Source organism: Talaromyces atroroseus (assembly GCF_001907595.1).
Source record: "Talaromyces atroroseus strain IBT 11181 chromosome Unknown scaffold_4, whole genome shotgun sequence".
In the NCBI taxonomy this organism is placed as follows: Eukaryota; Fungi; Ascomycota; class Eurotiomycetes; order Eurotiales; family Trichocomaceae; genus Talaromyces; species Talaromyces atroroseus.
In genome coordinates this window covers 248375-261106 of record NW_017971436.1, presented here as the reverse complement: position 1 = coordinate 261106, position 12732 = coordinate 248375, and the positions used below count along the sequence as shown (strand labels likewise).

The window sequence follows — 12732 nt, the reverse complement described above, 5'->3', positions numbered from 1 at the left end:
TCTGGCCCGGGGAAGGCGGGGCGTCTCGGACGCTTGAGTCCACGCTGACGTTTTCAAAAAGACATTGGAAGGCTATGTCAATGCGTTGGGTAGGAAGGGGGAGGGGAGGAATAAAAAGGGATATGTATAGTTAATGATTATCAAACAAAGAAAACGGTTACTTATAAACTTATAACAAAGAATGCCTATTCCTGCAAGGTTTGTGGTAAACTTTAGCGTCCTTGCTCTTGCGCCCCGATTTTTCTCTGTTCTTCTCCATTTTATTTTTAGTATTAAACAAAGGCTCATTTCTACGGAAGGGCGCGTTTAGCTTTTTCTTTGGTGTGCCCGACGTCGGATCGTTATGGCCGAACGCATAACGACGGATTCATCTATTGAAGCTGATGTATGACAGATGAGTCCAACCCCGCATTTCTAAGATAAGAGGAAAAGAGGGAAGGGGAAAGGGAAATAAATGAAAGACAAGTAGACGAAGATATGGGGCTGACTAAACCTTATTTAGAGTGTCGAGACAGATTCCGCCTTCGAGAGTAGCGCGTAAGTCAGATCAACAAAACGAAGTTCATACTTGTTGCCTTGTGTGTGTGCGTGTGTATCTGACGACAGAACTTGCCCATAGCGTGGACTCTCTCAGCTACCAAACATCACTTGCTTCCAGTGTTTTGAATTATAAGTAAGTAACATCTGTGTTTGGTCATTACAGCTGCTAGTTAGCATCGGATTAAAATGAAGGGAAACGCATTTGCAAACCAGAGGAGATGTGGAAAGAAGTATGCGAAGAGAAAGAACTGCCAACTGACAAGTCCCTATCCTTTGTTTGTACCAAACTGATTGATTGCTCTGATTAGATACGAGGTGATAGGCAATTCTTCCAGAAAGAAAGAAGCATGGCGACTAACCTATCGAGTTACTCTGTTTAGAATGGACGCCGCTATCACTCCTATCGAGAAGGCGAATATATGCTAGTACGGTTCCTAAAATGGCATTCAACAAGCCATGAACAAGTGAGTTGCTAACTAGGACAACATCAGCCCAATGACGACCAAGAGCAAGACCGGATGGATTTGCTCCATCATGTATATCGAATGTTGCTGAAAGGCGAACTGCATTACGCGCCTATTGTAGAAAATCCACAGCGTGTGCTGGATTTGGGCACGGGAACTGGTGAGTAGATATGGAATTAGGTAGTCTGAGGAATTAACATGTTAACACAGAATCCTTTAGGGATCTGGGCTATTGATTTCGCAGAGTATGGACCGTACACCATATCTATTGCATATTGCACCACCCTCTTTTTGACTATTTCTGCATGTAAATGGAAAAGAAAACGTTGCCTGTGCTGATAAACTCTCAGCCAGTACCCATCTGCCCAAGTTTTAGGCAAGTTTCAATTTGCAATATGTGTGCATGTGTTCCTGACCGTTTAAACTCTAACCTTTTACTTAGGTAATGATCTCAGTGCTATTCAACCACAATGGTTCGTCTTTTGGACCCTGCAATCTTTTGAGAATAGCACTAGACAACATCTAATTCTAGTCACAGGGCACCACCGAACTGCAACTTTGAGATCGACGACTTTGAGGCAGACTGGCCCTTTGGCCATCCATTCGATTTCATTCATGGGCGTGAGCTTGCCGGTTCCGTAAAAGACTTTGATAGGCTCTTTGCTCAGGCTTTTGCACATTTACGATCAGGAGGATACCTAGAGCTGCAGTCGTTTCGCATCGAACTTTTTTCCGACGACGGCTCTTTAGACAAGGCTCCCTTCAGTAAGCAGTGGATGGGGCTGTTGCAAGAGGCAAGCAACAAGTTTGGAAAGCCATTGGCTAACATGGATGAGTGGCCGGATAAAATGAAGAAGGTCGGTTTTGAGGACGTCACGATGCATGTCATGAAGGTTCCAATGAATCCATGGCCGAAAGATCCTAAACAGAAGGCCATTGGTCGGTATATGCAGTTTGAACAAGAGCAGGCCGCTCCCGGATACACAAACGCCTTGCTGAGCCGCGTACTAGGCTGGTCCAAGGAAGAAATTGATGTTCTCTTGGCCCATGTGATAACTGAACTCAGGGATCGAAGCATCCATCAATATTCGATGATGTATCTTGTTTACGGCCGAAAGCCGTGATTTCTTTGTTCATCAGCACGCGACAAAATAATTTGACTTTTTTTAAAAAATTTTTTCTACCTCTTAGCCTATAGCACGTTCAAGTGCCTGCCGGAGCTGTGGTGGTGGATCAGGGCTTGGACAAGTTGCAGGAGGCCTTGGATATTGAACTTGAGAGAAATGCGGGAAATGGGACGAATGCAAGGAGCAAGACGAGCAGGTTTGTGAGATGAAGATTGCGAGAGAGAAGCTGGAGAATCTCATGTAATGTCGTGATGGTTATGTTGTGCGCGTGGAGTTAGAGTGATAGTATACAAACTCTCGTGCTCACCTAGATGACTATAACTTACTCTTTGACGATGAAACTCAGCCCTGATATTTCTTATTGACCATAATTCTGTGCCTATAACTCGAAATGACTGGCATTCATACATAACCAGAAAGAAATGGCTCCTTTCGCACACAGGAATAGATTAGATACAATGGCCCATCCAGGACATTAGTATAACATTACTTTTTGTATATCTCTTATCCACATCTGTTATATTGAGCGTGGATTTACTACGCTATGTACATTGAAATATATCTCTTTAGAGTATCTTTGCTATCAGCGTAAATTAATGAACCTGTATTAATCTAGGCTTAATGTAACAAGAAATGCAAACAAATGGTGACTAATTTTGAGGGCATAACGTACTTCCCTAGTAAACCGGCCATATGTAAATCCCATACAAAATAGCCATTTTGACCCCCCTGTAATCTCAACAGATTCATATATGAACTATCATTAATTTGAGGATCTAGCTCTTCAATGAGTTTTTAGTTATTAAAGACTACGCTAGTAATTATTGCAATATTCAATACAAAAGGGTTCCTATATTATTTAAGATCTATATATTAGTATAAGAATATTATTTGATATATTCACTTTTAGGCCGACTTCATATGTAGATTTATTGAGATTGCAGGGGGGTCAAAATGGCTATTTTGTATGGGATTTACATGTGGCCGTTTTACTAGGGAAATACGTTATCATAGAGTGAAAGGAGGCATGATCATATAAAGCTGCGTGGCAAAATGATGACACAGTTCATAAAAGGCCCAATCTCGAAGGCGGCGTGCAGGAGAGTATTCCATGCACATTCTCAGCATTGATGAGCAGATTCTTGTATTTCAAAGCAACTAAAATATGGGACCATCCAACGCAGTCCATCCAATAAACATAATAAAGACGACTGAGAATACTACTTATCCTCTAGTGCCGGGCAAATGCAAGCCCTTACCAACTCTGAGAGTCAGGAACCGACTCAACCGCGGCACCGCTCGATTATTGGTCTAGCGGGTAGGCACTAGAAAATAGTACAATTAAGTCTGCATTTGGCTTCCTTTGGTTCGTGATGAGGATCATGCTACTAAGGTCACATCTGGCAAATGACGGCAGAAAACCCCATAAGAGACCAAACATAACCCACACCCTGTGGAGATTCGCGCATGAACTAGTACTACATAGTAGCAGTCGGAGATTTGGAAAATCCAGAACAAACATTGAGATGGAAAATGGGTCGATCACAAGGGCCGAGGTGACTCCGGAATCTGTAGGCAGCTATAAGAATGTGCATCGTGCGTTTTTTCCGCTGGAATACTCGTAAACGCATCTGGAGTACCAATAAGAAAATAAATACTGGGCCTTGAGCGATGGCCAAACTCAATACTCTTTCCTGCTGGCTTCTAAGCCTATGGATGCCATTATTGGCACTGGGCATGCCGACTGCGAGAGACTCAGGTCCGCTCTACCCAGTCGATGACCCTTTCTATGTGCCTCCTGAGGGATTTGCGTCTACGGCGCCAGGCACCATTCTACGTCACCGGACGCCGCCATATCCCATTGCAGCGTTCGGTTTGGTCCCAATCAACCTGGCAGCGTCCCACCAGATCTTGTATCGGACAACCAATTCGTTCGGAGACGCAATCGCGACAGTTTCCACTATTCTAGTGCCACATAACGCGAATTTCACTAAGCTGCTATCATACCAAGTGGCTGAAGATGCTGCGGATCCTAATTGCTCGCCGTCTTATGGATTCCAGCTGAAATCCGCCACAGACGGGATCCTTGGGTTGGTCATGCCCCAGGCAGAAATACTTTGGATCACCGCAGCTCTCGAAAAAGGATGGGTAGTCACTGTACCTGACCACCTTGGTCCAAAATCTGCGTTTTTGGCAAACAATCTCTCGGGACATGCCACTCTGGACAATATCCGGGCTGCTCTGGCATCCAGCGAGTTCACAAATATCACATCGGACGCAACAGTTACCATGTGGGGATATTCTGGTGGTAGTTTGGCTACTGGCTTTGCTGCAGAGTTGCAACCATCATACGCTCCGGAGTTGAAGCTTGCTGGTGCTGCACTCGGGGGAACTGTTCCAAAGATTCTTCCAGTTATATATTCAGTCAACGGAGGATTGTTTGCGGGATTGGCTCCCGCTGGTATTCAGGGTCTTGCAAATGAGTACCCAAGTGCAGTGCAACTGATCGAGCAGAACATATTGCCCTCTAAGGCGGCCGACTTCAACAAAACACGAAGTCTCTGTCTCAGCGGAGATATAATCGAATATTTTGACCTAAACATCTTCACGTACTTCAATAATTCTAGCATCTTTACCGAGCCAATAGCCACTGCGTTGCTTGACGCCAATGCCATGGGCCAGCATCTGCCCGAGATACCCCTCTATATCTACAAATCGGTCGGCGACGAGGTCAGCCCAGTCAACGAGACTGATGCCCTTGTACGGCAATATTATTGCCCTGGCGGTGTCAGCGTGGAGTACAAGCGCGACGACCTGTCGGACCATGTGACTATGGACATCCTTGGGGCGCCTGATGCTTTTATGTGGCTTGAAGACCGCATGGACGGTATCCCAGCAAGTGCAAATTGCTCCGAATCGACCGTCCTCACCAGCTTAACTGATCCCAGTGTGATCGCGGCTCTTGGGGCAGACCTTGTCGACGTGTTGCTCGAACTTCTGTCTGCCCCGGTTGGACCTACCCTAAGTGGATGATTAATTATAGCATTTATTGCCCTTTCCTCCTGCTTTTCCATAGACTGCAACGAGGGCCACGATACAAACAGTGTTGAATAATTGTGGTTGACGGTGAATCTCTGATCGAAGCTGGATGCCTCATAGAATTTTGCGATTAACAAAGTCCTTGGTTAATCCGAATGCATTAATAAATTTCTATTTTCCTAATATATTGCCAGAAATAGCATCTTGGTTTATCTATACTATATTTGAGTAAAATTCACTAGTCATACACAAGGAATCCTTGATTTTATGCATCAATCAGACATTAGAACATACTAAGCTATACTCTACTTGATGAAAGATGGTAGACGCGATGTACCTAGCCTAATAATGAGAGATGTGATACGGCCAGAGTAATCTTTTGTGTAAGTAACCATGAATAGTAGACAGCTTCTGGTTTATTGTCTTTTTTACGAAGAGCGTTCTAAGTATCATCTTACTCTTGTCTTACACATAATCACACGTACCTAAAGGCGTTTGGCAACACATCCCAGAATCGGCATTTCTAGCAATGCCAACACATCGCTAATAAGAATATCTTGTTTTATTGGTAGCTCTGCCAATGTTTAGTTTGCTGCTGTAACCCAAAGGGATTTGCAAGAATTGTTCACATCTCCGTAAGTTCATCGTCGAAAGAGAGGGTCACCAAAGCTGTTGAGCAACTGCAGACCTTCCCGGAACATGCGGCCAAGGTGAGAGGTTACGCTACAAACCTTTATCAAGGACTGATCACATCGAGAGAATGCCGAGAAAATCTTTAAATGCGTCTCCAAAGGCTCTACTCTCGACCACGTAGTCTTCGCCGCTGGAGATGCTGCGCCCATGTGTTTGCTAACCGAGGCATCTTTAGATACAAGCCGTTGCTTTTTTGTCGTCTCTACGGTGCTTTTGTTGTAGGTAATTATGCAGCGAGGTACATGTTTTCGAACAAGACATCATTGAATACTCTTTTTTCTAGCTAGCAGGCCCAAAAACCTTCGGAATGGGACCTAACCTCTTACTTACAGTACAAATGGGGGTTTGATGCGTTTTGATATCTGCGCTCTATTCGTGCAAGCGTTCTTGCGCCTGGCTTTATTCTTACGGGTTTCATTACTTCCCTACCGGAAGAGTTGTCACGGACGGACTCACTAAAAAATCCGATGCTAGGTCCCTTACAAAGTAACTCGATGATACTGCGGGAAATATCTGTACATCATGAAGGACGCCTTCGGTGTAAAGGGGATTTGCTATCTTAGGTACTAAGGGTGGTATCTTCCTTACATAGTAACATATTTTTAGACTTTGTCCATCACCTCTAAGCGCGACCCTCTTAGGTCAAATATCACCTTTGATCAGCTCAAGTGCTTACACTCTGTTGGGTGGCTTTGTCCTGCCAACATCAAGTAGCAAACTGACAGAAGGATACCTGGACATGCAACTCTGTTCATATGTATAACTGCTAGTATGGATCGGTTAATAGCAGAGTCGACAAAGAATGAGAACTGAGAACAGACTAGAGAGATGTGAGGATTCATGCTTCTACCCTAAACGGAGGGAGACTTGGGGTGTATAATGATAGTTAATATATTTTGTGTAGCTATGTAGAAGCTTCATGCTACTAGAATTACGTACTTTTTATGCTTCTTCCTGGTGAGCACTCTCCACATCTTTCTCAGTGGCAAGAGATTTAGCAATCATAGATGAAGGGTCTCCAACCTCTGCATTGTCTCCATCAAAGACGATTGCAATTTGCTCAAGACTGTAGCCTTTTGTTTCCGGATAGAAAAAATAGGCAGTGAATGCGAAAACGATTAGTACTGCAAGAAATACGAAGTAGTACTTCCACCCAATACTGCCCAATGCAATTGGGTTCACGAATGTGTTGAAAAATATCGCAAGAATTGTTGCAAGCCACGTTACAGTCAAACCGCGGGATCGAAGCCGGAAGGTCCAGATTTCACAAGGATACGCCGTCAAAAATGGTGTGCTTGGAAGATAAATGATTAGCTGTTGTATATAGCAATTTGTTATAGTTTTCATGCTGAGAGGTTCTCTAGGCGCAAAAAAGAAAAGAAAGAAAAAGAAAATCACTTACAGTGCAATGTCGTAACCAGCAAAGAAGATGAAAAGGAAGGGGATAACAGCAGCTCCAACCCCTGATTTGCCGGAGGTATCAAATGCACCTGAGAGACCGGTGACTAATACATAACTTACAAACATGATCGCTGCAGACAGCATAAAAAGGGGACGACGGCCGAGTCTATCAACCAGAAAACCAGCTATAACAGAAAAGAGAAGATTCCACATCTGAAGACAGGCAGAGATGACGGTTTGATCCTTCACGCTCTTTACTCCGATGTTATCGAGAATGAGAGCGAGGTAGTATGAGATCACACCGTTTCCTGACCATTGAGCAAAGATACCCAAGGTGACTGAGCAAAACAGCCTGCGTCGGTTGCCGGGGGTCTTGATCATTTCCAAGTAGCTGGAACTGCTGTGGGCTTCTCGCTCGGCCTCGATTGCAGAAGTGATTTCAATCATTTCGTAAGTTACCAGAGGAGACGATAGATTTCCATCAGCATGGTACTTCGCAAGAATAGCGCGGGCTTCTTCCTTACGACCAACTGAGATCAACCATCGGGGACTTTCTGTAGCAAGCAGAAACCCTGGTAGGGCAATCAATGGCACCAAGCCCTGCAAAAGTGAAGGAAGCCTCCATGCCCATGATGAAGAGTAGGTTCTTGTGGCGAAAGTCACCCAGCCCGCCACGGAGCCACCGACGTACCATCCTGACATGAAAAGAGCATTCCAAGTTGCCCGTTGTGTCGGGTAGGCAATCTCGTTGAGCAATAGAGGTGTTGTCGAACCGAAGAAAGCTGACGCGCCACCAAGGAAAAACCGAGCCATCATGAAAGCAATGTCGTTAGGGGCGGCAGTTTGTAGTGCAACACTGAGTATCAGTAACGCATAGCCGATGTACACCGCAGGTTTGCGGCCCCATCGATTGCCAATGAACGCACCACATGGGTATCCAATAAAACAGCCAACCCAGTAGATACCATTGAGCCATCCTAGCCAAGCTCCAGTTGGATAATTCATGAAAGCATTCCACTGGTCTAGGGCTTGGAGGCCATTCATCAGAGAGCCATCGTAGCCATTAGAAGAAGAGAACAGGACAAGCGAAGCAGCGACCAGGTTGAGGCGAATCAGATAGCCCTTCTTATACCATGCTTTATGGTCAGGCGGGAGGAATTGTTCATTCTCCCCATTGCTTGTTGGTTTGCCGGAATCCATGGTTATGAAAGTGAAGAACAAAGAACAATGCGGAGATAGTATAGGGAATATCGAAAGACCATAACATAACAACAAGTCGAGGGGAACAGGGTCATTTATGAGACATGGCTTCGGTTCGGGTATCACATTTCTATCCTTTTGCGACGAAGATATCCCGGATCAATATAACTTATTGCGCTTCCTCCGAGTCTAGAAAGTGATTTTAGGGTTTTTCCATGATTTTATCCGGATAGATGGCTCCTCAATCATAGCAACAAGAGAGTTGTTACTCCACATGGAGTCCCCGGAAAAGCCCTATTTACTGGGTACGGAGTACTAGTATGGAGTAAGCGAGCACGTTTTCTTTCTACGCACGAATGAAAAGATGGAGAAAGGGGGATGGGCGAACGGAGAAACGGAGAAAAGGAGAAAAGGAGAAAAGGAGCATAATCATACTCGTGCCACCGCGCTCAACGGCAGCTGTTGAGGGTGGGCGGTGGCACGGGTGGAGTTTAAATTCAAGAACAACGTGAGGCGGAGAAACGGAGAAAGCATACCGTACTTGAAAACCTGTGATCCTATGAACGTACACTTTAATAGAAAACATAGCTAAAAAAAAAAAATCAAATGATAGATAGATTATACCGGTAACCTTCCGAAACAGAACTTTCCCCCCTCTTTTTTCTCTCCCGTTTTACATTTTCGGGATATAGAAATGCCTGGCGCGCCAATGTATGGCCCATCTTATAAAAGATATAAAAGTAGAGTGCCCTACTAATCTAAATACCTCAGAATCGGATGACTGGATTTTTAGTGGCTTAGCTTTTCAACGCCGCTGTGAGCAGGGAAGAGCAACAAAGATGTCGCAGTTTGAGTTCCACGCCGAAACATGCGAGGAGTTTTCTCAGATCGCACATGCAAATATTGAATCATTATTGAAGGAATTAGATATAGATGAGAAAATTGCTCTGTTGTCAGGTAATTGTGATTCCACTGCTTTTATATGCGGAAGAAAGCAGCGCTGAATCAAATGCTCTGATATAGGCGACGACTTTTGGCATACGGTGCCTGTGAAGCGACTAGGAATCCCGTCTGTGCGACTATCAGATGGGCCAAATGGAGTCAGAGGCACACGCTTCTTCGGAAGTATACCTTCTGCCTGTCTACCCTGCGGAACTGCAATCGGTGCGACATTCGACAAAGACCTAAGCCGAAAGATCGGAAATCTCCTTGGAGACGAAGCGAAAGCCAAAGGAGCACACGTCGTCCTAGGACCTACAATCAATATTCCGCGAGGCCCATTAGGTGGTCGAGGCTTTGAGTCCTTTTCAGAAGATCCTGTACTTTCCGGGGTTATTGCTGGGCATTATTGCAAAGGACTGAAGGACAAAAACATCATAGCAACGCTGAAGCATTTCGTGTGTAACGACCAAGAGCATGAGCGAATGGCAGTTAGCTCGATTGTAACGGACAGAGCGATGAGAGAAATTTATCTTTTGCCCTTCATGATTGCGATTAGGCTCGGAAAGCCAGAAGCTATCATGACTGCATATAATAAAGTGAATGGCACACATGCTTCGGAGAGTGTGAAATTGCTGGGAGATATATTACGAGGAGAGTGGGCTTGGGATGGTTTAGTGATGAGTGACTGGTAAGGGCTTCAGACCAATAATGATATGTTTCCTCATAACTAAAATTTATCTGTCTAGGTTCGGAACGTACAGCACCTCAGAAGCCATCATGGCAGGCCTAGATCTAGAAATGCCCGGTCCAACAAGGTGGCGCGGTAGTGCCCTCAATCATGCTATAGCATCGAACAAAATCTCTACAGCAGTCTTGGACAATCGAGTCCGTCAAGTTCTGAAACTGGTGCAAAGGGCCAGTAAATCAGGAGTCCCCGAGAATGCTCCGGAGACTGAGCTCAACCGAGATGAAGATAGGGAGTTGTTGAGAAAGGTAGCCTCTGATGCAATTGTCCTTCTCAAAAATGAAGGTCATGTTCTACCGTTGAACAAAAATCGGAGGATAGCCGTTATAGGACCAAATTCCAAAATTGCCACCTACAGCGGAGGTGGCAGCGCAACTCTGAAACCATACGAAGCTATCACTCCATTCGAAGGAATAGCAGGTTCAGCTTGTGCAGGAGTTGATTTTGCGCAAGGAGTCTACGCCCATCAACTTCTACCTGTAATAGGGAAGCAACTTCGCACAGAAAACGGCCTGGTTGGGTTTTCACTCAAGTTTTTTAACGATCCACCGGGGGCACCTAGACGAGAGCTACTTGAAGCACGGTATGAAACGGATTTCAGCCCTTTTTTTCTCGACTACAATCATCCTAATCTTCGCGCTACTTGGTATGCCGATGCAGAGGGTTATTATACCCCCGGAGAGTCCGGTATATATGATTTCGGACTTTGTGTTCGGGGAACAGGAAAGCTTTACATCGATGGTAAACTGCTTATAAACAATGCCGACATGCAGAAGCCAGGACCAAGTTTTCTCGGAACTGGAACCGTAGAAGAGAAAGAGTCTCTTGAACTGGTTGCAGGGCAAACATACCGGATTCTTGTCCAGTGGGGTAGCGAGAAGACAAGTAAGATTAGAGTTCCTGGTGTGGTCTACTTCGGACACGGAGGTTTCAGATTGGGCGCTGCTAAACGGATCTCACCTGAGGAGGGGATTGAAGCTGCCGTCAAACTAGCTTCGAATGTTGACCAAGTCGTAATATGTGCTGGCTTGAGTTCTGAATGGGAGTCAGAGGGTGAGGACCGACTCAACATGAAATTGCCGCCTCATAGCGATGAGTTGATATCTCGTGTTTTGGATGCGAATCCCAATACAGTGATCGTAATTCAAAGCGGTACTCCCGTCGAGATGCCATGGGTTGCGAAAGCCAAGTCTGTTCTGCAAGCGTGGTACGGAGGAAACGAATGTGGACATGCTATTGCAGATATAATATTCGGTGATACTAATCCGGTAAGATGACAAAAGTATGTATGTGAAGAACGCGATTGGAGAAAGCTGACTATATATCTCGTAAATAGTCGGGAAAACTGCCGCTCACATTCCCTCGGACGATCAAACAAAATCCCACATATCTAAACTACCGTTCTGAGGGAGGCCGAGTCTTGTATGGAGAAGACGTATACGTTGGCTATCGATACTATGACGAGCTAGAGCTCGAGCCATTATTTCCCTTTGGCCATGGTCTTTCATATACTACCTTTGAGCTGTCTCTGCTGGACTTGAATAGGGATCGTGGGATGGAACTTGAGATATGTGTGTCTATAAAGAACACGGGCTCACGGGCTGGAGCGGAGGTTATCCAAGTATATGTGTCTCCCGTCTCACCACCCATCAAACGACCAGTGAAGGAGCTTAAGGAATTCGCCAAGATATATCTTGAGGCCGGCAGTCAAGAAGATGTCAGATTAAACTTGGATTTGGTTCGCGCAACAAGTTTTTGGGATGAGAAGGCTTCCAGCTGGCGCAGTGAGGCCGATACTTATAGAATATTGGTTGGGACCAGCAGCCGTGGTAATTTCTTGGAAAGCGAGGTTGTGCTAAATGAGACGACCTTCTGGTCGGGCCTATAAGTTGACGTATGTAGACATCAAGAGATTCGTTTTTATTTCTCCCTTTCACCCAAATCTCTATTGTGTGTGTGTGTGTGTGTGTGCAAACATTGCATTCGCGAATAAGACTAAATGCCATTAACGGTCGTTAAGCGGATTCGGTCTGTATCAGCCCAAGTCTGTAAATGCATTGAATTAACTCTCTCGCTTCTGTCCAATCGTGATAGTATGGAAGTGAATTGTTGTATGTATTCAGCAGCACGCCTTGATTCTGGTTCGTCTTCTCGGAATGGACAAGCAAGAAAGCTAGATGCGATATCGCGCACCTTATACGTTAGGTGAAGACCATTTATTTCCAAACTTAGTGGCGAGCTTCCGTTTAAGAGGAAAAAAAGTTGACGGCAAATATCCTCTCTTTTCGACCACACCCATCGCCGCTGTGATAACGAAAAATCACTATCTGTTGGTAAGCCCATTTCAACAGGAGGTTGTTGTAGCTGTGTAGCTTCTAATTGATCTAGGAGTAGACTTTGTAGCCAGAGATGGGTGGCATGTATATTGACTCGCATGGAAGCAATTTGCGATGAAGTACTATGCCCAAAAGCTTTAGGATTCGTAGCACCATCAGGTGTATGTGCCCATGGTCGAAATAACGTCGGAATATGCTCTAGGGAGAATGCGAGGCTATGTAGGCGACTCTTCAAGTGAGATACC

At 45.1% G+C, this 12732-nt stretch overlaps 4 protein-coding genes across 4 annotated transcripts, besides 2 other annotated features; 3 read left to right on the top strand and 1 right to left on the bottom strand.

The window, feature by feature from the left end:
* Positions 1-181: 181 nt before the first annotated feature.
* Positions 182-2128, top strand: UA08_03973 (hypothetical protein; the record flags this gene model as incomplete). The annotated part of the gene is made up of 7 exons (XM_020266596.1): positions 182-198; positions 503-537; positions 607-673; positions 754-770; positions 1021-1164; positions 1447-1477; positions 1543-2128. The coding sequence occupies 7 exons, from the start codon at positions 182-184 to the stop codon at positions 2126-2128; spliced, it is 897 nt and encodes a 298-aa protein (XP_020120544.1).
* A 671-nt stretch (positions 2129-2799) lies between these two features.
* Positions 2800-2891: a repeat region (Identified by RepeatMasker using a combination of RepBase library and repeat library created with RepeatScout).
* Positions 2892-2925: 34 nt separating this feature from the next.
* Positions 2926-3136: a repeat region (Identified by RepeatMasker using a combination of RepBase library and repeat library created with RepeatScout).
* Positions 3137-3802: 666 nt separating this feature from the next.
* Positions 3803-5164, top strand: UA08_03972 (hypothetical protein; the record flags this gene model as incomplete). Its single annotated transcript, XM_020266585.1, has 1 exon — positions 3803-5164. One exon carries the CDS (start codon positions 3803-3805, stop codon positions 5162-5164), a length of 1362 nt encoding a protein of 453 aa, XP_020120547.1.
* A 1641-nt stretch (positions 5165-6805) lies between these two features.
* On the bottom strand, positions 6806-8464 carry UA08_03971 (hypothetical protein; the record flags this gene model as incomplete). The annotated part of the gene is made up of 2 exons (XM_020266574.1): positions 6806-7177; positions 7385-8464. 2 exons carry the CDS (start codon positions 8462-8464, stop codon positions 6806-6808), a joined length of 1452 nt encoding a protein of 483 aa, XP_020120546.1.
* Positions 8465-9303: 839 nt separating this feature from the next.
* On the top strand, positions 9304-12039 carry UA08_03970 (putative beta-glucosidase I; the record flags this gene model as incomplete). The annotated part of the gene is made up of 4 exons (XM_020266562.1): positions 9304-9421; positions 9488-10094; positions 10153-11419; positions 11488-12039. 4 exons carry the CDS (start codon positions 9304-9306, stop codon positions 12037-12039), a joined length of 2544 nt encoding a protein of 847 aa, XP_020120805.1.
* Positions 12040-12732: the final 693 nt, after the last annotated feature.